The sequence below is a fragment of the Candoia aspera genome, chromosome 7 (genome assembly GCF_035149785.1).
Source record: "Candoia aspera isolate rCanAsp1 chromosome 7, rCanAsp1.hap2, whole genome shotgun sequence".
NCBI classification, from domain to species: Eukaryota; Metazoa; Chordata; class Lepidosauria; order Squamata; family Boidae; genus Candoia; species Candoia aspera.
Genome location: NC_086159.1, coordinates 49668051 through 49690638, shown reverse-complemented (window position 1 = coordinate 49690638; position 22588 = coordinate 49668051). Strand labels below are relative to the sequence as shown.

General features: G+C 37.9%; 1 protein-coding gene across 1 annotated transcript in view; it reads right to left on the bottom strand.

The window, feature by feature from the left end:
• Nucleotides 1–3468: 3468 nt before the first annotated feature.
• The window catches only part of LRIG3 (leucine rich repeats and immunoglobulin like domains 3), a 62741-nt gene continuing 43621 nt past the window's right edge, over nucleotides 3469–22588 (bottom strand). Inside the window, exons 12-19 of the mRNA XM_063309294.1 lie at nucleotides 20668–20831; nucleotides 14304–14624; nucleotides 8426–8707; nucleotides 7746–8198; nucleotides 7378–7539; nucleotides 5972–6115; nucleotides 5586–5861; nucleotides 3469–4696 (exon numbers count right to left, since the gene is read on the bottom strand). Coding sequence (XP_063165364.1) covers nucleotides 4452–4696; nucleotides 5586–5861; nucleotides 5972–6115; nucleotides 7378–7539; nucleotides 7746–8198; nucleotides 8426–8707; nucleotides 14304–14624; nucleotides 20668–20831 — 2047 coding nt within the window. The 3' untranslated portion in view covers nucleotides 3469–4451. The remainder of the gene's footprint in view (nucleotides 4697–5585; nucleotides 5862–5971; nucleotides 6116–7377; nucleotides 7540–7745; nucleotides 8199–8425; nucleotides 8708–14303; nucleotides 14625–20667; nucleotides 20832–22588) is intronic.

The window sequence follows — 22588 nt, the reverse complement described above, 5'->3', positions numbered from 1 at the left end:
CAGTTTTGGGACAGTCATTCTACTGACGGACGCATTTAATTTCTTTCCAATGTTTTGTTGGGTTGGAAAGATTTTTTTTTTTAAAAAAAAGATTACTTTTCTTAATAACTGGTAACTTACAGTTGAATAAATAGGTATCTCACACTTTCATCTTTAAAAAAAAAAACCCTGACATTGAGGTTTTAATAATTTGCAAGTAAATTTTAATGGATTTTAATGAAGATACTTTTGTCATAATATTTTCCATTAAGATGGTCTAGCCCTACCTATTCTGACTGGGAAAAAGTGTCAATCACCTGCTATTTGTAACTTGTAAGTCCCATAAATCAAGGACTTAGGCTTAATTCCCTTCTCCTCTTCTCCCTTCCCAGCAATATGGACATATTTGCTGAATTTGGAAGTATTTCTTAGCGCCCGAGTGATTTTATACAGTTATGGCACAATACAATTATAGACAAGATTTCTAAGATCCACTTATGTTATCTGAAAAAAAATTAAAGAGATTTTAATTTTTCTATTGAAACTAATAGTATTTACGGGTATTTAACTATGGCAGGAATGGGTTCCTCTACTCAATTACAACTCCCAGAACTACTGGATGCCTTTCCAAACCCAACATCTGGAGTGTATAGGTTAGAGAAGACTATACATTTCTGAAATCTCCTAGCACTGGAAGGTAAGTTCTGAGGGAAGAACAACATAGCCATCTTTTACCATTCAAAATTTTGGGTAAATAAATTAAAGTTTTCAGGGCTTCTTGACATCACTCCAAAGCTATGGAATGCACTGTCCCAGTGAATGGTTGGCCCTCTCATACCCAATCTTCAAAAAAAAAAAGGTCTCTGAACTTTTTTTTAATTGGTTTTTGAAATCCAAAGCCCCTGCCGATAATCTTTTCCTTTTTTATATTTATTATGTTAATGGGTTCTTTTATTGATGAGTTTGGAGATGTCCTAGAGCTTCTTTCGATTGCAGTTTAGACATTCTGCAAATAATGTGTATTGCATACAAATGTAAACTTTGGGTCCGTGTAATTCTAGCTAAAAATATTGGAGTATCCTAAATATAGTTGAAGCAAACATGTGTATTATAAAACACTTTTGTAATCCACTTTACTAGATGATGATGATGATTCAAATTCAAGCTGCAATCCTGTATTTGATTTTGTGGAAGTAGCTCCAGGAGAAATTAACAGGATATACATAAATAATTGCAGTTATGAATTTCTTTGACAATACCTATCCAGAAAATGAAGTTGGATAGGGGGACATAGTATTGGTACAGCAAACAGAGACTTATACTAAATGATATTTCTTTTAGCATAAGTTCAACTCTTTAAAGCTGAAAACTGAATATGGTCAAATTTAAAATAGCCAAACTGCTATGTTTCCTCTGAAGAGGAACCTTCCCTATTTTGCCATTTTCTATCTGGTATTTTCAAAATGATGTCAGATGTGTGTGGATAACCAACTCATTTTATTTATTTATCAGATTTATCACCACCCATTTACCCCACAAGGAGGGACTCTAGCAGACCTGAGAATAATCAGAGGTCAAGGTGATTTAAAAGAGTCTAATTTAAGATTTTCTTGCATTATTGACTCTGAGCTTTATTTCCAACCCTTGAAAAATTAATTTCTTTCAAAACACCGTTAATTATCCCCAAATGCCAATATGAATGTCTGCCACCACATAACTACATCTGGCAACAATGAAGACAAATTAACAAGGAGAGTCAGAAAACCTGGCAATTGGATAAACAAAAGCATGAAAAATCCATTCTGTACAGTGAGACCACCAGTGTCTGAAGATAGATTAACTTCCTGTCTCCAAACCTAAATTAAAGAGGGAAATTATACTGCAATCTGGATACCAGGTTCCTTGATAGGGGAAAAACCTGGCTTCTCTGACATTGTTAGATGGGGTGGTGCAAATGGGGGAACTTTTCTTCCGCATCTGAGATATGTGGCTTACAGAGTTCTGTCTAAACAGCTGCTTTCAATTTTGCTTTGAAAAAATCTTGACAAGTATATAAATTTGCACTTTCAAAGTGAATGGGTTGGGGGGGGGGGAGGCAGCCTTGTAATATTAGCCCACAGGGAGACACATGGGTCTCAAGCATATTGCTGACATGAGGATTCACAGCTTTCAAGAGCCTAGCCTACTGCACCAATGGACAGATGGGACTGTTTTAATCTAGCTTTAATTACCCCAAAGTACTACACTTTGATTTTAAACCAGAGAGACAAGCCCTAATCCTTGATTTGAAATGGTGATTAAGGTTTTTTGGGGGGGGGAGAAAAGGAGGGGGAACAGAACACAGTTCTAGTTTAAACTAGAGCTGGAAAAGAATGCATTCTCCAACTTAATTTTGAAATGAATGTGTAAGAACTGAATAATTTCTGAGTTAAAAATGGAATTGTTTTATATTAATCTGGATTTGTTCAATCAATGCAAAAGAAATAAAAAAGATTTCTATATATAAGCTCAGCCTTTTGCAGAAATACTTCATGGTGAAGTTTATCACACAGTGTGAAGAACCTAGATCACCCAAAAGAAATTCTGAAATTTTAATCTCTGTAACGAGAATTGTTCTTAATGAAATTAATACAAAGAGCAAAATCTCAGCGTTGGCTTCCTTTTAAAAAAATAACAAGAACAAAGACAAAGTTTTTTTTAAAAAAATCCTGATGATGCCCAGCTTTTAAATAAATGGCTGGACCAAAATATTATAGCTTCCTAGTACTTTGTGAAGCAAGTATTACATGAACAGAATAGTCTACATTGATAAAGACAAGGAAGACAATCTAGTGTTACTGAAATTTTGTGCTTTTTCCTTAGCACTAACAGGATCAGGTTATGCCACAGAAACCTTAGTACCCTAGTAACTTAAGATATATAGCATCATTATAAGCATGGGTTTGGAAGGTATAAGAACAGTGAAACTGTGATTTCTTTCCTATTTACTCTTGTTTACCAAGGTAGTTGAATAGGATGGCGGCATTAAAGCTATAAACTTCACCAGCCTGTTGTCCTTCATCAGCCATGTCCAAAAGACGATTCAACCACTCACAGATCACCACTTGACATTTTAATGATTTAGGGCTGGCTCCATGTGTCATGTTTTTTAAATTCAAACACACACCCACATCCATACCCCCACACCACTTCAAATTCATACTTGTGTGATGGAAAGCAAGCAAAAAGCCATATGTGGACATAGCCAGCAACAATTTATGCCAAATGCAGTAGCAATCTTTCCAGCAATTGTCCTTGCCACATAGATCTATTCTCCACCATATCACACATTACAATTCTCGAGAAGAGTGCATGACTTCTCTAACCTCAGATGCTGCTTTATATGTGGTAACACAATTTTTCCAGCTAATAACACAATTCATAAATGTCTTCACAGATATGTGCAACTGAATTCAATGGGCTTAGTCTTCGGATAAGGGTGCATAGGAACATAGACCAACCCAGGAGTCTTTTTTTATTGGGCACAACAGTCCAGGCTATCAGGTGGACAGTCCAAGATCTCAAATTGATGTTTTCCCTATATCTCTTGTCAATGATCAAACTTACAAAGTCAGTATTCAGATATACTGAATGCAGTCTTTAACTGGTTTGTAAAAACCAAGGATATATTACTCCTAAAGGTAGGCAGGCTTAGGACAAGCAGGGCCAGAACATAGCTAAATGTTACCAGATTTTCATCTATTCAAAGATAATCTAGAAATGCAATTTAAATTACTGGAATGGATACATTATAAGCAGGGATTGCTACTAACTTGATTTGATACTGACCATGCATATTAACTAGAACTGGAAATAATCACAAATAGCACCTAGGGCAAAAATAATTAAGTCTATGGGGGACATGAAATTTACAAGTATATTTTTGCATATATCCAAAACATTCAGTTTTATGACATGGGCAATGTTATGCAGCACAGTTCAGGTGAAACCAGCAGGAAAGATTCAACTTCCTTATTTCTCTGAATATGATCTTGGCTGTATGTGCTTGTTTCCAGTGCTTTTTAATGCACAAATCAACAAAACATAATAAAAGTTATGTCAGAAATGAATCTGTTAACTGCCCATAACTTTGGACAGTTTCTTAAACTCATGTAGATGCACATGAATTGGTATTAGTTTAAAACACTCATTTGAATAAAATGAAGTCAGTCTCAGTAACAAATGCATAGTTATTATTCACACCATTAATTTACAAAAGGTACTGTTTGGTTAAACAAAACTATACACTTATCAGAAATATAAGGAATGTATAATCTGCCTGAAATAATGTTTTGCAAATAAAGCTGCATCTGTATAAAAATCATAAATCTCTTTTAAAATATCAGGTTTCTTTTCTTTTTAAATAATGTCCACTTTGAGGTAGTACATTTTTTTGGTTCATAAGTTGATTTTGGGCTAGCACTGATGGGAAGCTATGTATCCAAGTCAAAGGACTGAAAAGTAGGAGTCCTATGGTTCTCAGCTGGTTGCCTGCAAGTAAAATTGCTATTGTCCACTTCAGGAAACGTCCTGCCCATTTTATTACCACCTTCAGACTCAGAGTCAAAATCCAATGATTCATGAGAATGTTGGGAGGCCTTTGGCTGCCAAACAGAAGACTGCTTACAGCTTGGCAAAGAATCAAGCTGATGTTTCCATATAGGTTTTCCAAATGTTCCTGAAGAGACAGAGAAAACATTTATTAGCTGTTATAAAAATGGATAAGCATAATAAATGATCCACAAAATAACATAAACCAATGAAATGGTCTATGTTATTATCATAAATTTAGTAATTACACTTTTTCTAATTAGCCAATTACTCTGGTTCAGATTGTGTTCATATATTCAACTATTTGGGAGAGAAAAAGAACAACACTGATTTCTTGCTCATCTTTCAAGATTTAGTGTTGTGAAATAATTAAGAGAGATCTGGGTTCACATTTTAAACGCAGTCATGAAGCTTAGTAAATGGCCTTTGAAACTTGACAGAGGACTGCTAAGGCTCACTGAATGACCATTCTTTCTCAGCCTAATCTACCTCTAAGGATTATTACAGGGATAACACTGGAAGGTATTAAGACTAAATACTGTCTGAGCTGTTTCAAGAAACCGTAAATGATATAGATACATGATGAGTGAGAATCTTTACACTGAACTTCATATGTGTATGTTTTGTTAAGTAGCAGCTATATAGGAAAAAGGTACTTTCTCAACAATACAGTAGTTAGGACCTCATTTTTCAACTTTACTGCCTTACAACTTTATTCCTTGTATTCAAATGTACAAATGTAGTAAGACATAGCTTCCAGCTACCCCAATATGGAAATATGCTGAAAATATCTTAGGGGTCATAGGCTTCTCATCCCTTCTTTAGCAAAAAGGCAATGTTTAATTATCACATTCTGAATAAATCTCTAAAGAAAACTTTTAATGGAATTCCCCATCCACCTGGGTATGAAAGAGAACCATTTTTCAAAAAGCAGTTCTGCTTACTTCATTTCAGTGTGGCTTGCTCCCCAGTATATGTACTGAGGATTCCTGGATTAGAAAGCCATTAAAACATACCCATGAAAGTGGTGCTTGGTGTAATGGAAGACAGATCCTGATTTCTTTTAAATTCACATGTGTCTACATTTAGATGTGAACTTCTTGTTCCATTCTCTTCACTTGGGGTATAAACAGAAGGAATCAATTTACTACTTGGCATGTGTATTCTGGAGATACTGAGATATCGGTCAAAAGGATCTTCAGGTGAGTGGGTATATGGGTAGCAGTCTTTTTTCTTTAAGCAACTTGAATCATAAAGGTCCATGCATGCTGTTCTTTGCTCTGAATTGCTGCCTTAAAGAAACCAATAGGGGGAAAAACTGTTATAATTTCAACGAACAAAGACCCTTAACATTCCAAAAAGAGGGGGGAAATAATTTAAACAGTTATATAATGTAAATTACCTGTATGATATACTTCAAACATATCTGGGCCACATATATTTCCTTTTAAATATAGACTTCCTGAAGTTCCCAGATAATGGCATAAAAATGGATCTGTTACAGCTTCCAGGTCATTTTCACTGCAGTTATCTGTATGACAAATTCCTTTAAAAGGAAGATGACACACTATCAGCTTCATTTGATTCTAGGTTTATTTTTTCAAACCAAAACATCTATGTATAGAGAAAACTAACTGAATTCAAAGCAATAATCAGCTTGAGTATGCTAAGTTACAGATTCTTTAAACAGTGACAGCCTTAGTGGCTTCCAAATGTTTAGCAAGACACACTCTCCATTCATTTATATTTGCTGACCACAAATTAAACAGTCTTTATATGGATATCAAATTGACTCTGATGGGAGGAATAATTAGATTCCTGCAAATACCCCTGACTTTCTTAGGCAGCTAATCAAAAAGTCTGAGGAATCCCTTTTAGGAGGGAAAAATACTGCAAAGCAAGAGTGTGCTATATAACAAAATTTAAAGTTACATTATGCTGGCTGAAAATTCCAACTCAAATCCAAAAATAATTGAGGACACCAAGATTGGGAAAACTTAAACTAGACTATGGATCATTGTTGCAATATTCTTTCTCCAGATGTGTGCATATATGGGAGGAGGACCTCCTTCCCCCTCTTTTACAAGAAATTTAGCCATGGATAGACAAAACTGTCAACCTGAAATACAGTCTCTTCCTGTTCTGCAATATGTTTCATAAGACCAATCACTGACAACACAGACTTAGGTCTGGGGTTAGGTTAAGTCTTGAGAAAATATCTTGGAACATAAGCTTTGTTTGTTCTTCCACAACTTCAAAAAAAAAAAGTATGTTTCTGTCAACAGCAAGGCCTTAGCTAGTACTGCAGCTGAAAATACTTGGCAGGAATCTGTGTGTTTTTAGTATTATGGATTTTTGTTGAAAAACATGGCTCTAGGTGAAAACTAAAAATGAAATAACATGCAGAGTAACAAGAATGTTCAAGTCATTTCCTGGAAGTGTTCCTCAGCTGGAAAAAGCATATATATCAAGAAGAAGATAGCTTCCTTTTTTTTTTACTGCCATAAAGCTAGAAACATTTGGACAAATACTGTAGTACCAGAATGTCTTTGGGACAATAATAGGCAGGAGACAATCCATCATCAAAGCAGTTGATGAGAAATTTAGAAATAGTAAAATAGTAAAACTATTATTCTCCAATTTATTTGGTCAAAGAACAACAGTGGTGAAATCTTAAGCATCAGTGTAGTACAATTAGAAATTTAAGCTGCAATTCTGTAGCACATTACCTTGGAATAAATCCCACTGAATCTCAACAAGATTTATTTCTGAATACACATGAACTGTATAGACCTGTTAAAGCCTTACCGTTGCTTTCTCTCTGTTGAAAAAAATAGCCACCCATTGGGGATGACTGTACAAAGTGATGCTGGCTTCCATTCTCTGATGACCCATATCCATCTTGCCTTTCAGCTAGAGTTCCTTGGGATGACAGATAGCTTGGAATATCTGCAGGCAAGTTGGTCTCATCTGTGATTAAGCAAATGGACACGCACAAAATTATCAGTGGCTGAATTCTTTGAAGTATTTTACATGAGCTACAGAAGGATGATTTTCAGAAGTTATTTAGGTTTCTGAATGTGAGTCAAAAGACACAAATATTTCTGCAAGGAAAACTTCAGGAGGGTAACCACAAACATCTTTAAGAGGTCTCTTCCAAGTTTCAGTTTACCCACCTGTGTTTGTGATACTGCAATCTTCATTTCTCCTTCTTGTGTGGTATATGATGACCACCCACACAAGGGAAGTGCCAACCACACAGCACACCACAGCTATGATCACAACACCCACAGTGGCCCATCCATCATCATCTAGAGACAGGGCAGCATTCTGAGGAGAATCACAGGTAGGAGTGGGAATCACACTCAGGCGAATGTTGCCTCTCTCGGTTCCAAGCGTGTTAGACATTTCACATGTGTATTTCCCAGCATCTTCAAAGTCTGTATCCACAATGATAAGCAACTGGTTTCCTGCAGCAAAGAAATGCCTCTCTGTCACCGCTAAAGTGCCATCATCTTTGGTCCAATTCAGCCGAGGAGATGGGCTGCCACCAGCAATACACTGCAAGACTGCCGTTTCACCTTTCATCACGGTTCGATCCAGCAACGGCCTCAAAAATGAGGGTGTTTCTGAAAATGCAGAAAAAAGTCTGAAGTAACCAGTAAACCCAGAAAGTTCTCAGGCTAGAATCTCAACCATAGAATTATATGCAAATGTAGTCAACAGACTAAAAACAATAGATCTAGGTCTAATAAAGAAACGCTACGTGTATCAATCCATATTTATCACTGTCAAAAACAAAATGGTGAACTACCAAATTACTAGTGTCAAGCTGAGAAGGACATGCTATCCTTACCTAATACTGTTAATGTTGCATTTGCAGATATACTGCCTGCAGTATTCTGAGCTGTGCAGCTGTAAACACCTGTATCCTCAATTTTGACATCCACAATAAAAAACACATCATCCTCAGGCATCACATGCATGCGTCTCTTGCGTGCTGCAGGGAAGTCAGTGCCGCCATCTTTCTGCCAAGCAATCTGGGGCACGGGGTGACCAACAGCAGCGCATTCTAGCCGTGCTGTTGCCCCTGCACGAATTGTAAGATCCATGGGGATCTTGGTAAACGATGGAAGCACTACAAAAAAGACAAGAAAACTTTGTTTTCAGACTAAGTGATTACTCCAATTCACTGCTTTGTAATTCACTTTGTAATTCACATGTTGTTTTCAGCTTACTTATATGCTTTAAGTAAAGTCAGTATCACCATCAATTTACAGATGCATTTTTAAATTATTTCTCTGACATTCTAAATCGTTTCAAGCCATATTCAAAAACAAACCTCTATATGGAATTTTAAAAAGCATTGATCGTAAGAAAAATCTTTACAAGCCACACTTCTCTATATGAATGACATGGGTGTTTAGTTAGATTTTTCCAAGTTTGAAGAATGGTATGTTCAACCTTTTCTGGAAAGGGCTTGGGAATGTTCTAATGGAGATTTGTCATGTGCAGGTGGCTAACTACTTTTGCTTACTTCTCCTGGCTTGCTAATTTCAATTATTCATGGATATAGTCTGGTCACTGTGATCCATTCTTAGTCAACATCTTGTTTAGATTATGTACTGTATTACAATTCCATGTATCTATGTACAATAGACATAGAACTACCAAACTTAGGCATGAAAGCCGGCTGGGTGACTTTGGGCCTGTCATTCTCTCTCAGCCCAACTCACCTCACAGGGTTGTTTTTGTGGGGAAAATAGAAGGAGGAAGGAGTGTTAGGCATGTTCCCCACCTTTAAGGTAAAGGTAAAGGTTTCCCTTGACGTAAAGTCCAGTCGAATCCGACTCTAGGGGGCGGTGCTCATCTCAGTTTCTAAGCCTTGGAGCCGGCGTTGTCATAGACACTTCCGGGTCATCCTTTAGTTATTTATAAAAATAATAAAACTGCCCAGAGTCGCTCTCTGAGCGAGATGGGTGGTGACTAAATTTGAAGTATAAATAAATAAATAAAGGATAAAAACATCTAAAAAAAATACAGTGTGGAAGTTTTATGCTCATTGAACACAATGTGGAAGCTATGAAGTTGCCAACAATTTTTTATAAGAATTTTATTAAGTTTAAAGCAAAGATAAAAACTACAAAAAAGAAAAAAACATAAAAAGAAGAAAAAAACTAAGAGTGAGAAACTTAAGGAAAAAAAATTAAAGATTACAAAAGTGACTTCCGACTTTCAACAAGTATATACAGCAATTCCCATAATCAATCCCTTACTCTGTATCAAACCAAGATCACATTTCCATAAATCAATCCATCAGCACACATAAAAATCACTAAGTACTTGCTCCTTTCCCTTAAAGAAAAATATATAAATGTCTAAACCAGCTTCACTCCCCTAAACACAACCTTTATTCAATTATTTCCTTCCAGACATGTATTTCTGCCTACTATAAAGGTAAAGTTTCCCCTGCACAATCGTGTCCAACACTAGGGGGCAGTGCTCATCTCTGTTTCTTAGCCGAAGAGCCAGTGCTTTCCAAAGACGCATTCGCGGTCATGTGGCCGGCATGACAGTCACGGAACGTGGTTACCTTCCCACCGAAGCGGTACCTATTTACCTACTCTCATTTGCATGCTTTCGAATTGCTAGGTTGGCAAGAGGTGGGGCGTGCGGGAGCTCACTCTATCATGTGGCGCTCGGGTCTCGAACCGCCAAACTTGCAACCTTCCGACTGATAAGCCTGGCATCTTAACCATTGAGCCATTGCGCCCTGTATAGTATATATAGTAGAGGTCTGTCTACTATAGTAAAAATCAAACCATAAAAATTGTCTACTTTTATAATTAATAATACTACAACCATCTTGACCCTATTAACCGAAAACCAAGCAATTATTATACCTTATAGACACCTTATAAATCTTAAAAATCAAACAAACCTTATAAAGGAACCAGTGAATCTTAATCCAAATAATTAGAAAGACATAAATTACATATTGTAATTTTATTGTTTTATTAGTTATTGTTGTAAACTGCCCAGAGTCCCTCTGGTGGGAGGAGATGGGCGGTGACAAATTTGATAAATAAATAAATAAATAAATAAAATCATAAAAAACTCATTATCAATCCAATTAAACATTCTTAAATTTTTACCTCACTCTTAAATATGTCAAAACATTTAGATATTTCCATTTTACATACAAGGCATTTTCCACACAGGAATCAAACAGCCCAACTGCCCCCTCCCCAAACTCAGCCTTCTCAGCAAAAAAAACTCCCACAAAACAAGTTTTCTTCTTTCCCATAACATTTCCCCAGAAAGCCATAACAATCCCCCAGAAAAACAACTTTCTGTGTAGTCTGCAGTTCAGATTGTCTTTTTAACCCCTTCATCATCAAAATGTACTCTTCACCTGGCATTACTTCAATCTCACTGTCAGTAAAAACACAATCTTTACCAAAATCTCCATCTTCCTCCATAACATCTTCAGCCAGATGGCACATTTTAGAAATAATATCTTCCCCAATGTCCCGAATATTCTGCAGAATAGCTTGATGACACTCTGAGTCTCTTTAAAAGTCTGCTTAAGCTCACAACAAAGCTCTGAGAAAATCTCCTTGAAATCCTCCATTTTTCAGGCAGTAGATTATGGTGCCCTCAGATACTTGACTCATGCAGATAGTTAATGAGTTAATGGGTTAATGAAAGAGGTCCAAATGAAATTGGCAAGAGAAAGCATTCTTAACAAATAAGTCCCAGAGAAAGTAAACAGAAAGCTGAAGATTCAAAACAGCAAATGTAGGAAAATGTTCAATCATTCAAATTCAGTACAAAAATAATAACAGGAAGGCAATTATATATTCTCAGTTGTCCTTAATCTTTAAAAGGGAAAACAAGCCAAAACGTAAAACATTTTAAAAAAATTAATCCAAAAATAATGATAAGCATCAAGAGACTCCACTTTTTCTTGATGTAGAAAGGCTCTCTTGGGGTACATGAACTTAAAAAAAAATATAAACTGGGTGATTTAGAAATGGGTTGGCTCGACCTACTGTCCCTTTAAGGCTACAAACGCAGCGTGGAAGTGATGGCGTCCCCCGCCTCCTGTTGTCTTACTGGATTGTCACGAACACTGCAATTCTCTGGATGCAAGAGGGTGCTTTGGAGAGCAGATGGGTGATTCCGAGCTTTCACATGAAAAAGTTCTGGGCTCCAGGAAAAAACCTGTCAAGCCTCCCCCCCACCAAAGTGTGCGTTGCCAGCTCTGCCTGCAGAGCCTGCAGACACAGCTGCTCAGTCAGTCATGCTCCCACCAGAAGTCGAAGTCGCCAACATTTTAACTAGGATAAATTTGCTCTGCTAATCTTGAAAGAAATGCATTGGTTCTAAGCCTAAATTGACAAAGAATTTTCCTGAAGAGAGAATATGTATTACTGAATTCTTTCAGGGGGAGAGCACTACTGATTCCCATTATATGCATACCATGATTAGGATAATGATGATTAAGCTTATTATATGTTTTAATTGTTCACTCATTTGGTAATTTTTGTTATGATTTTATATTGTATAGTATACAGTATATTATCATCTTCCTTGTTTCGTTGTTTAAAACTGCATATGACCCTTCATAAGAAGCATTACAGCTCTCCAAAATTATAAATTTAATATTTTAAAACATACAAGGGGTTAAAATAAATAAAAAAGCAGAGATGGCAGAAAAATGGTTATGTTTTACTCATTTATCTGTTGAATGAATGCAGTATAGACATTTCTGAAATGCACATTAGGAGTGAGGAGAGTTTCATAGATTTCATATGTAGTGAGAAGATGGTTTCAACTTGTAGAAAAGCCAAGAAGGTGGCGTCATATTGGCAGCTTAAGGTTTGATCTGGATAGGAAAGGAGAAGACTTGTAGGTAGATGAGATCTGCAGCTCTGTGTATCCAGGTTCTGGATCAAATTGTGGTTAGGCTCAGACTATGCATGCAATATGATGTGCCTTTCAGACATTTGTGCCTTACACATGACTTTACTTAAGAACTGAATTACAAACAAGTTTGCAAAGTTCTGAGGTATTAGGAACAGGAAGACATTATTATCAGGAAAACAAAATAACAGTATTAAATAGTATTACTTTATATATACTGTAAATATTTATACAGTATATATAAAGTATACTGTATAAAATATTCACATTTCAAGGTTGATTGCTCAAGTAAAATCTTCAAATAAAGTTTCTAGGATATCTTAAACACAATTAGAAGTAATACGGTATAAACAAAAGAAAAGAGCAGAAAGTCTTGTTTTCCCAGGCCACTGATCTGTATCTTGCTTTTGCAGTTGTGCCTTTAAGTCAATCTTGATTCCTAGTAGCTGCCTCAAAAAATCCACTGTTTACTTAGCAATGTTTTTGGAAGTGGTTTGCTCTGCCTCCTTCCTAGGGATGAGAGAGAGTGACTGGCCCAAAGTCACCCGGCTGGCTTCATGTTTAAGGTAGGATTGGAACTAAGAGTTTCTAGTTTTTAGCCTGATGTCTTAACCACTATACCTGGCTCTTAGCTTTTTAAATTTGCTGACATTTTATTAATTTATTTACTGACGTTTTATTAATTTATTTATTGTTTTTTTAATGTTTATTGTGAGCTCCTAATAGAAGACTGACACTGGAAGATAAATAAACAACAAAAACAAACTAATAGAGGTTAAAAGTCTTAAAAATGAAACAGGCAAACAAATATATCTGGTAGCATCCCGAGGGAAACCATTTTACTGAGAGGATGTCACCACTGAGAATCTTCCTCTCATTGCCACCTGTTGTTGTTCACTTCATAGGACTCCTTGAGACGACCCTCCCGTGATGTCCTCCAGGAAAGGTCAAACAGATATGAAGATAATTTTTTTAGGTACCCAAATACTCAGCCATAAAGAGCCTAAGTCAACACACACACATTTAATTGTGTCAGGAGAGCAGAAGCAGAACAGCCCAGAAACAAATGGAGTTCCTAAACCCTGGTCCTAGTTAGCAATTGAGCAGCTGTATTCTAGTTAAATGTTATTTCCAGATAGCCTTGAAATATAGTTTTCCTTTTAATAAATCCCCATGGCCCTCCATATGTTGCTGAGTAACTCACAGGACTCCAGCTAGCATAGCCAATGGTTGGGGATGCTGGGAGCTATAATATGGGGAGCTGTAAGTTCTTTGCCTATAGATTGTAAAAGTGAAAGGTCCACTGTGCAAGCACCAGGTCATGTCTGAGCCTTTTTGGCAGACTACAGCAGGGTGGTTTGCCATTGCCTTTCCTCCGTCATCACCTTCCCCAGCAAGCTGGGTGCTCATTTTACCAACCTCGGAAGGATGGAAGGCTGAGTGGACCTGAGCCGGCTACCCGAGAATCCAGCTTCCACTGGGATCGAACTTGAGTCGTGGGGAGAGTTTTGGTTGCAATACTGCCACCTATCACTCTGTGCCACACGAGGTTGTATAGATTACAGCAATCTAAATGGAGGCTAGCAGATACAGATAACTGTGATAAAAATGAGAAACAGAATCTACTGTTTTAAAGCTCTTCAAATAAAACTTCAGCAAAAATCTCATTTGTTTTCTCATGCATTCATACAGCTGACTAATAGCCGCTCAACATCTATTAAACAAATATGCTGAGTAAAACTTTTTAGAAGGAATGCTACATTGTACATTTTCGTCTAATGGGTAAGTACATTTGAAATGCTTACTGTTCACTGTAAGTTTAGCTTTGACAGAATATGATGAGCCAAAGTGATTGGATATGACACACTGGTATTTTCCTTCATTACTGAATTCAACATTGCGCAGCCTAAGGATGGTGGTATATTCCATCACTTCACCACCCTGTGCCCTAAGATATGCATAATTCTCCATTTCAGCATCACGTATTAATTCATTGTCTTTTTTCCATGCGAAAGTCATCGGGGAATCACTGCTGCTGGCTGCTGAACATATAAAACTCAAATTGGAACCTTTGATTGCTGACTGAGTTTCAGGCTGGACAGTTATCTGTGGCTTTGGAAAATCATCTAAAAAAGAGGAAAACAAAAAGAGTAGCAATGAATAAGATCGCACAATTTCTTGTCCATCAGAAAAAGTGAGAGACCACACTTGAAAACCTTCTATTAGTTTTGATACAATCAATTTTATAGTGCACAACTCATTTTTTAAAACCAGTTCTTTTACCAATCTTTGTCTACACCAGCCTTCTACAATTTGGTTGGGACTGATACCAAGTTAGTAATTGCTAATCTAATGAATGTCAATCTTTTATACATATTCCACTTAGAAATATGGTCTAATAAGTTCACTAACCTTTCTTGCGTATTTATATACAAAGGGATTCCGTATGGTTTAAAAGAAATTAGTTCCATTTTGGCACACTCACCACATAGCTACTTACTGAAAAAGCTGGCTGTCCAGTAACCTAAAAGCATAGAGAAGGGAAGGCTCCACTGACAGAGAGAGAGACAGACACAAAGCTATATTCCATCATGCTGGTTTTGTGTTGGGGTGTGTGTGTGTGTGTATGAAAGAGAGAGAGAGAGAGAGAGAAACATTTCAGAACCCATATATGATGCCTAATTTCATTTGGACAAAGATTGGGCTTTGACACTATAAATGTTTGCCATCAAATAAAATGAACACATTCCTAATTTTATTAGTATCATCAACAGCATATCTAGGCTGTAATTCTATACACTGGAAGGGGGTCTATCAGAAATACAGGTAGTCCTTGCCTAACAAGCCTAATCGGGACTGGAATTTCCATCGCCAAGCGAAGCAGTCATTAGGCGAAATATCACACAATCACACTGCTTAGGGATGGCAGTTCCAGTAGTCCCAGTTGCGGTTGTTAGGCCAGGACCACACTATCACTAGACCAGGATCTCATACTTCTGCCCTGTTGTGCTCGCCTCTGCTTCAGCTGTCCTCACCCACCTACTTACTCCCCATCTCTGCCTGTTTGGCTACCCTGCACTCCATCCTGCACCCCACCCCCTGCACTCAGCCGTGCCTTGCTGACCTTCACAATCTTCTTCCTCGCACTTCATCAGCAGTGGAAAGAAGAAGACAGCAAAGGTCAGCTTGGGGCAGCAGGGGCAGCAGAGTGCAGGGTGGAAGAGCAGCAGAGGGCACGGTGGCAGGGGCAGTGGAGTACAGGGTGGCCAAAAGGACAGAGATGGGGGGAGATAGACGGGTGGGGAAAGGTGAAGTACACCCTGTGGTTGTACATGCAGGTAGGCTGCAAAGTGCCCAAATTTTGATCACATGACTGCGGGAGCGATGCAACAGTTGTAACTTTGAGAACCAGTTGTAAATACCATTTGCTCAGTGCTGTCTTAACTTCAAATGGTCACTGAGTGAATGGGTGTCAAGCAAGGACTACCTGTAAGAGGGACTTACTTCTGAGAAGACATGTGTAATAATATTCAGACTTTCTCAATCAATCATATTACTTATCACTTGATAGGTATGGTTAGGTGGTCATTCTAATAAATAAGTATCATGTGTGTATGATAAGCACATCTCCAGGCAACTCTCAATATAAGAAGACTGATCCTTCCATACCATTTTTTAAAACTGTAAGGATAGTGACATGCAGCCTGGCTGTTTTACCCCAAGGAGTAACAACTGCTGACTTCTGTTGTATATCAAATATCAGTCACATACAAGGATAGCATGCAAGTTCATTTATAAATTAATGGCACTGTTTTTGTTTAGATAGCATGGCATGTTTCAATACTGATTTTCAGTTTATAATTTTCTGAGCAATTGCCTTTGCATCTAAAATTTATCATCTCTGTGTAGCTGCGAGTTGTACAAGTTACATCAGTTTTGAATTATAAGGATAAGAAAATGTCTATGCAGATATTTTTCATTTTTGTTAAAATGAATATTTTCTGTTTTCTCAGCAAGCCCCCAACTCAAATCCTCTAACCTGGCAAGTTGACTTAGTATCTAAAACCACATACACATCGTTATTTGCATTATGTTCAGAAAAGCATGTGGTATTTTTCTCCTGCTGAGCAATCATAATGAATGCAAGAATGAGTATTTGAATTAAGATTATTCAACTGTAAGACCTAAGAACTACGCAGCCCACTTCTCTTGATTGCAACTATGTCAAAGAAACACTATCTGTTGAAACATTAAAATGGTAACTGGGATATTAAGATCAAAAACATGTTTATTCAATTCACTACATTTGGTTAGCAGACAACTTAACTTTATCCAACTCCTGAAACATACTGCACAATAACATTAATTCAAATAGTAACTCTTCTAAGTGGCACACTAGGCATTTAATTTAAGACTATTAACAAGCCAGGCCATGCAGATGCTATTAGCGAGTATCCTATTATATATAGGATTATATGCTACTAGACAACCTGTGACCCATTGGGTCATTTCAGAAATATTTCCTTACCTAAACAGAGAAACAGAATGACCATGGGTGGATTGCTGTTGGTTTGGTTTGAAAATGAAAGACATCAGTTTATTAAAGAAGAAAGGTGCATAGGAAGAGAAATATAGATGCTTTTTGTTTAACGAAGGATACTTTTGATGACAACAATTCTGGTTGATCTGCCATCCTTTAAGAATACTCTAATGTTTTCACTTCTTTCTCCCCAGATTAAAGCAGTATACAGTTGACCACATGGGAATACCAGCTTCTCCAGATAAATCAGCACATTCTCCATGGTTCGTCCTTGCACTTTACATATAGTAAGAGTAAAGCATGACTGTATCAGGAACTGGGTCTGCTGAAGAGGGACATCTTCACCTTCTGATAAATTGAGCGACATTTTTGGAATCATGACACACTCCAATGTTTATCTTCGCTACAATGAGATTCTTGTGGAGTTCTTCCACTATCATCCATGTTCCATTGCAAAGCCTTGAAAGATCCAAGGACTTCTTTGCCAACAAAGGAAGTCATTTGGAAGAAGCAGTTGTACTGTCTGATGTTCTTCCTGAACTCGTTTGCCATAGGTTCATCATTGCTGTATAAACTGAGGACTTCATTAGATAGAGGCTGCAAATTGCCTATCCTGACCTTTCCCTTCGACCAGCAGAAATTGGTGGTTTCTCCAGGGAATAGGGGACCAACATCAGCAGAAATATTATGCCGTGCGAGTCATGCATTGTCCCTTGCTCATTCTCTCTTGAGGTCTTGTCGTCAAAGGTGGGTATTGTGTTAAAGAACTCTCACAGTAATTACTGTTTGCCACATATTCTCAAGTTGATCTTCCCTTTCCTCCTCCATCTCTTCTTATGTCCTCATTCTGTGGCTTGTCACTCTGTAGATGTGCAGTCCTTTCATCCTCCATTTGTTTCTATCTTTTGCTATTTGTTCTTTGTTTCTGATCCTGGACACCTGCATTTCTCTGCTCCTTTGTCTCTTCCTCTCTTCTCCTTTTGGGCCTCTTGTTATCATTCTGGAGACGTGCATGCCTCTCCCCACCGTCTCTCCTTCTATCATGTTATTTATCCTGCCTATTTGATCCTGGAGTCATGCAGCCCTGGCCACATCTGATTCTTGTTCTCTCCTCCTCCTCGCCACTTCCCGATGATGTTTGGTGTTATTTGTTGACCATGATGTTCACCTTCTCTTTCCACACAGCACAATTAGGCTGCCAAATTTTATTTTTATTTTTTTACCGCAATGTTGCATGGTGCCATCATTGCTTCCGAAGAGTTCAGACTTCCTGCTGGCTTTCCCACTGACTTGTGGGAAGCTGGCAGGGAGTGTTGAGATGACGATCATGTGACCGTGGCTAACTGGCAGCGCAGTGGCAGTGAAGTGGCCACAACTTTTCTAAATTTCAATTCCTCGTGAGTAACGGGCCCTGGATTTTGGACACATTCTTTAAATTAGCCCATTTCAGGTTCGTTGATTCAAAAATTGTTGCCCTATGATGCACTGTTTCACCCAACTGAAGGTTACAAACTGACAAATGGGAGAGCTTTAGTAGTATATAGATTAGTGAGTATCCTATTATATATAAGGTATGATGTTCTACAACTACAGTTTCCCTATCTTTTTTATTAACTTGATCTATTGTATATAATGAAAGAATGATGGATACATCAAAAAAAGAAACAAAGGCAAGATGTCAAAATTCATCTTCTTGATTCAAATACTATTTGTTTTTCTTTTTAAAACTAGAACATACATGGGGAACTCCAGCCTCTGAGTCCAATGTGCTTGGCACTGGTTTTCTATCTGAGTGCAAACTCATTTGGAAATGAACCAGATAAATTTGGAGAGGACAGGATTAGCTGTTAACTTTAAGAGTTGAGGTAACTTCTGGATTGGGGCACCAATAACAATTGCACAGAGCAATGGTAGTCTAGAGGAGGGTCCCCATCTCTTGCTTGTAAGCACCACAGTCACTTGTTTGAATAACAACATCTTGGACTAAGATAAATCTTAGTTGTATCAGTTGCCCCTTTTCCAAATGTTTTCCTTTCAGGCTTCCTTTCCAGGTTCTGTCTATTCCTTAGATACAGTAATATATGCCCTTATTATGGAAATATCAGCCATGCTATCTGGAATGGGACAGTCCACGACCAACTGAATAATACTTCCTTCTACATAACAAATCAATCAGACTTGTTCTGATTATTAGCCAGATAATTTTGCAAACATAAAAGTATTTCTCTTGCAATTTGTTCAATTGTGAGCATGTACCCTTTCCATTTGGAAATGTAATCCTTAAGATATAGGGAACCTGTTGTCCTCCTGTGTTGTTAAACCGTCAACCTCTACTAGCACAACCAGTGATGACAGTTGTTGAAAGTTGTAGCACAGCAACATCTGGAGAAATTTACATTTCCCAGTCTAGCTGAGATGGAGTCTTAGAGATTTGTAGCAATAAGAAGTGAAGCTACAGCTATGAAAAATACCAAGCTAGAAGATGGGACAATACCATGCTAAATGGAAACAAATGTAGTATATACTTTCTAATTTTACAAGAATGTTAGAAACACTAAGCTAAAAGAGCAAGAAAAGGAAGAACATGCTTGCCCCAGTTCCATAAGCATATTCAGGTAACAGAAAGACTCCTTTTAAGGGGAAAAGGGACAGGAATTCTGGAGCCCTATTCAAGATTCCCAAGTATTCCTAGGTTTGTGGGGATATACTGTCTTATTGTTCTCTTTTTTCCCTGATAATGAATTGCTGTATCAAACTATTTCTTTTTTCCTACTGTAAAGGAAAACCAAGAACCAAAATAAAGATATTTGATTTGGTATTGAAGGAGAAGGAGAAGGAGAAGGAGGAAGAGAAGGAGAAGGAGAAGAAGGAGATGGAGAAAGGCTGGGTCTGACTATTGCTTAATCATGAAGATTTTTCAAAACTGAAAAGGTCACTACTATTTGCATTTGAGAACACTAAACATGCACCAATGTAAACATATTAAACTAAAGTTCTTACCCAAGAAATATTGGTATTTTAAGGCCATAGCATCTATATTACCTACCTTCATTTACCCTGTTTGAAATATGCATACGTGATCAATAATAAAGTGTGATTCCCAACCTGAAATCACATATTGTAATATATGCAGATCAGAGTACATGAAAAGTGAAAAGAAAAAGAATATCCTACATACACACATATAGGGAGAGTGAGGGAGAATTAACTCTAAAACATTAAAGATAAAGCTTGTTAGCTCCTTTCTAAAATAACTACCAACTTTACAATCCTGACGCGGTGGCGCTGCGGGTTAAACCGCTGAGCTGCCGATCGGAAGGTCGGCGGTTCGAAACCGCGCGGCGGGGTGAGCTCCCGTTGCTCGTCCCAGCTCCTGCTCACCTAGCAGTTCGAAAACATGCAAATGTGAGTAGATCAATAGGTACCGCTTCGGCGGGAAGGTAACGGCGTTCCGTGTCGTCATGCTGGCCACATGACCCGGAAGTGTCTATGACAACGCCGGCTCCATGGCTTAGAAACGGAGATGAGCACCGCCCCCTAGAGTCGGATTCGACTGGACTTTACGTCAAGGGAAACCTTTACCTTTACTTACAATCCTGACAGGGATAAAAAGGGCAGTTTAAACTTACCACACACAAAATCTTCTAGGCTGACAGCAAAAACATTTCTTCCTTTTAACACCTGAGGATGGGCACATGTGGCATTTACAAAAGTCTGGAATTTATTGTCTACCAGCCACTCAGGTAGCCATTTCAGCTGGCAATCACACAAAAGGCTTGATGTGTTTATATATCTGGAAAACAAATGGGAACACATTTGAGCCACAAGAAACCCACAGACTTCTATGTTTAAAGGGAACAATATTAAATACAACCCTGAGGATAAACAAACAACAAACTGGTGCCCAACAGCTTACTGCATCATAAGATGTCAGTGACAATAACAAGATGTTGGAAGCTAACTCTCACATGATGGTCTTTCTGTTCAGGTTCCAAATAACAGGCTTTGCATTCTTAAATAGCATATGCCCACTAGGGCTGTGCAGGGTTTCAGATTCAAAGAGAAAAAGGTGCTTGAGGGCTTGCATGGTGCACATGTAGCAACTCGTAGGAACTCCTTAAACTAAACATGTCTCTGCCCAGACATGTGACTCTGGGAAAACACTTAACTGCTTTAAAGAGTTCAGCATGCTTCAAAGAACCTTTCTGCCTTCAAAACTGGAGCCTTAATGCTTATTTCCATTCTTCATAACTGACTGATTTGGCATTTGTATTTCAACTGGGAATATCTAAAGTTGGTTTTAATTCAGATCAAACTCTTCCTTTAAAGAAAACTTCTGCACCATATCAAGGTTCACCCATATATATGGAAGCTTCAACTGGTACAGAATGCAGCGCTGCAGGCAGTTGTGTGCCCCTAGAAAAGCACATATTACAGCTCTGCTTCGTGAGCTGCATTGGCTATCAGTTTGCCTCCAGGCCCAATTCAGGGTGCTTGTTTTGACCTTTAAAGCCCTTCATGGCATGGGGCTGGGATATCTGAGGGACTGCCTCTCCCCAGTTACATTGGCCCATCCCATTAGATCAAGCAGGAAAGGCATGTTACCCGTTCCATCTGCCAGGGACTTGCATTTAGCGGGTACCAGGAGGCGGGCCTTCTCTACTGTGGTTCCCTCCTTGTGGATCATTCTCCCCCCTGAAATTAGGCTTGCTCCTTCCCTGCTATCATTTAGGAAGTCCCTCAAGATGTGGTTGTGTTTTCAGGCCTGGGAGTCTTTGGGAATGGGAAACATTCTTAGATGGCTCCACTATGACTGACATTCTTGCTCTCTGTGGGGTTGGTATATTTTATAGTGATTTTATAATTTTGTGATAATATCTTTTAATAATCATTTTATCTTTTATGATTGTTTTTATTTATACATTGTTTTAACTCATTGTTGTATGCCATCTAGAGTGGCCTTGTGTGAGATGGGTGGCCATATAAATGTAATCAATCAATCAAATGTTAGTATTATCAGAATTTTAAATAGGGGATCATGCAGAAAGTATGCCAACAATGTAATTCTTTATTCAGTAGGTAAAATAACCTAGAACTATCCTGAAACAAAATGTCTTCTTCAGTATGGAATTAGCTTTACTTGTTCAGTATGAAGTCTTAAAAATATTGTTGCTTGAATTCCATAAATATATGTTTTTCTCAAGATTCTCCTTTGCAGGCTGGACTGGAAACAATTAACAAGTACACAAAAATCCAGGAACATCTGATAAAAGAATTTTACTGTAGAAGACTTAGAATTCCAGCAAGTACTTTATATCCAAAGCAAGTTGTGTGTGTGTGTGTGTGTGTGTGTCATGTTCACTGTTTCAATGTATAGTATACATCATAACGTTTCACATGCCATGGCGCTGACGCGCGTTTCTGTTTGGGAGGGAGCTGCTGTGAAACCTTGTACCAAGCTCTGTATCTGTGTTCATTACAATGGAATGTGTTTAGGTTATGTTCTCTGTTCAAGGACTTTTCCCACAGACCATCAGAAACCGTTAGGAG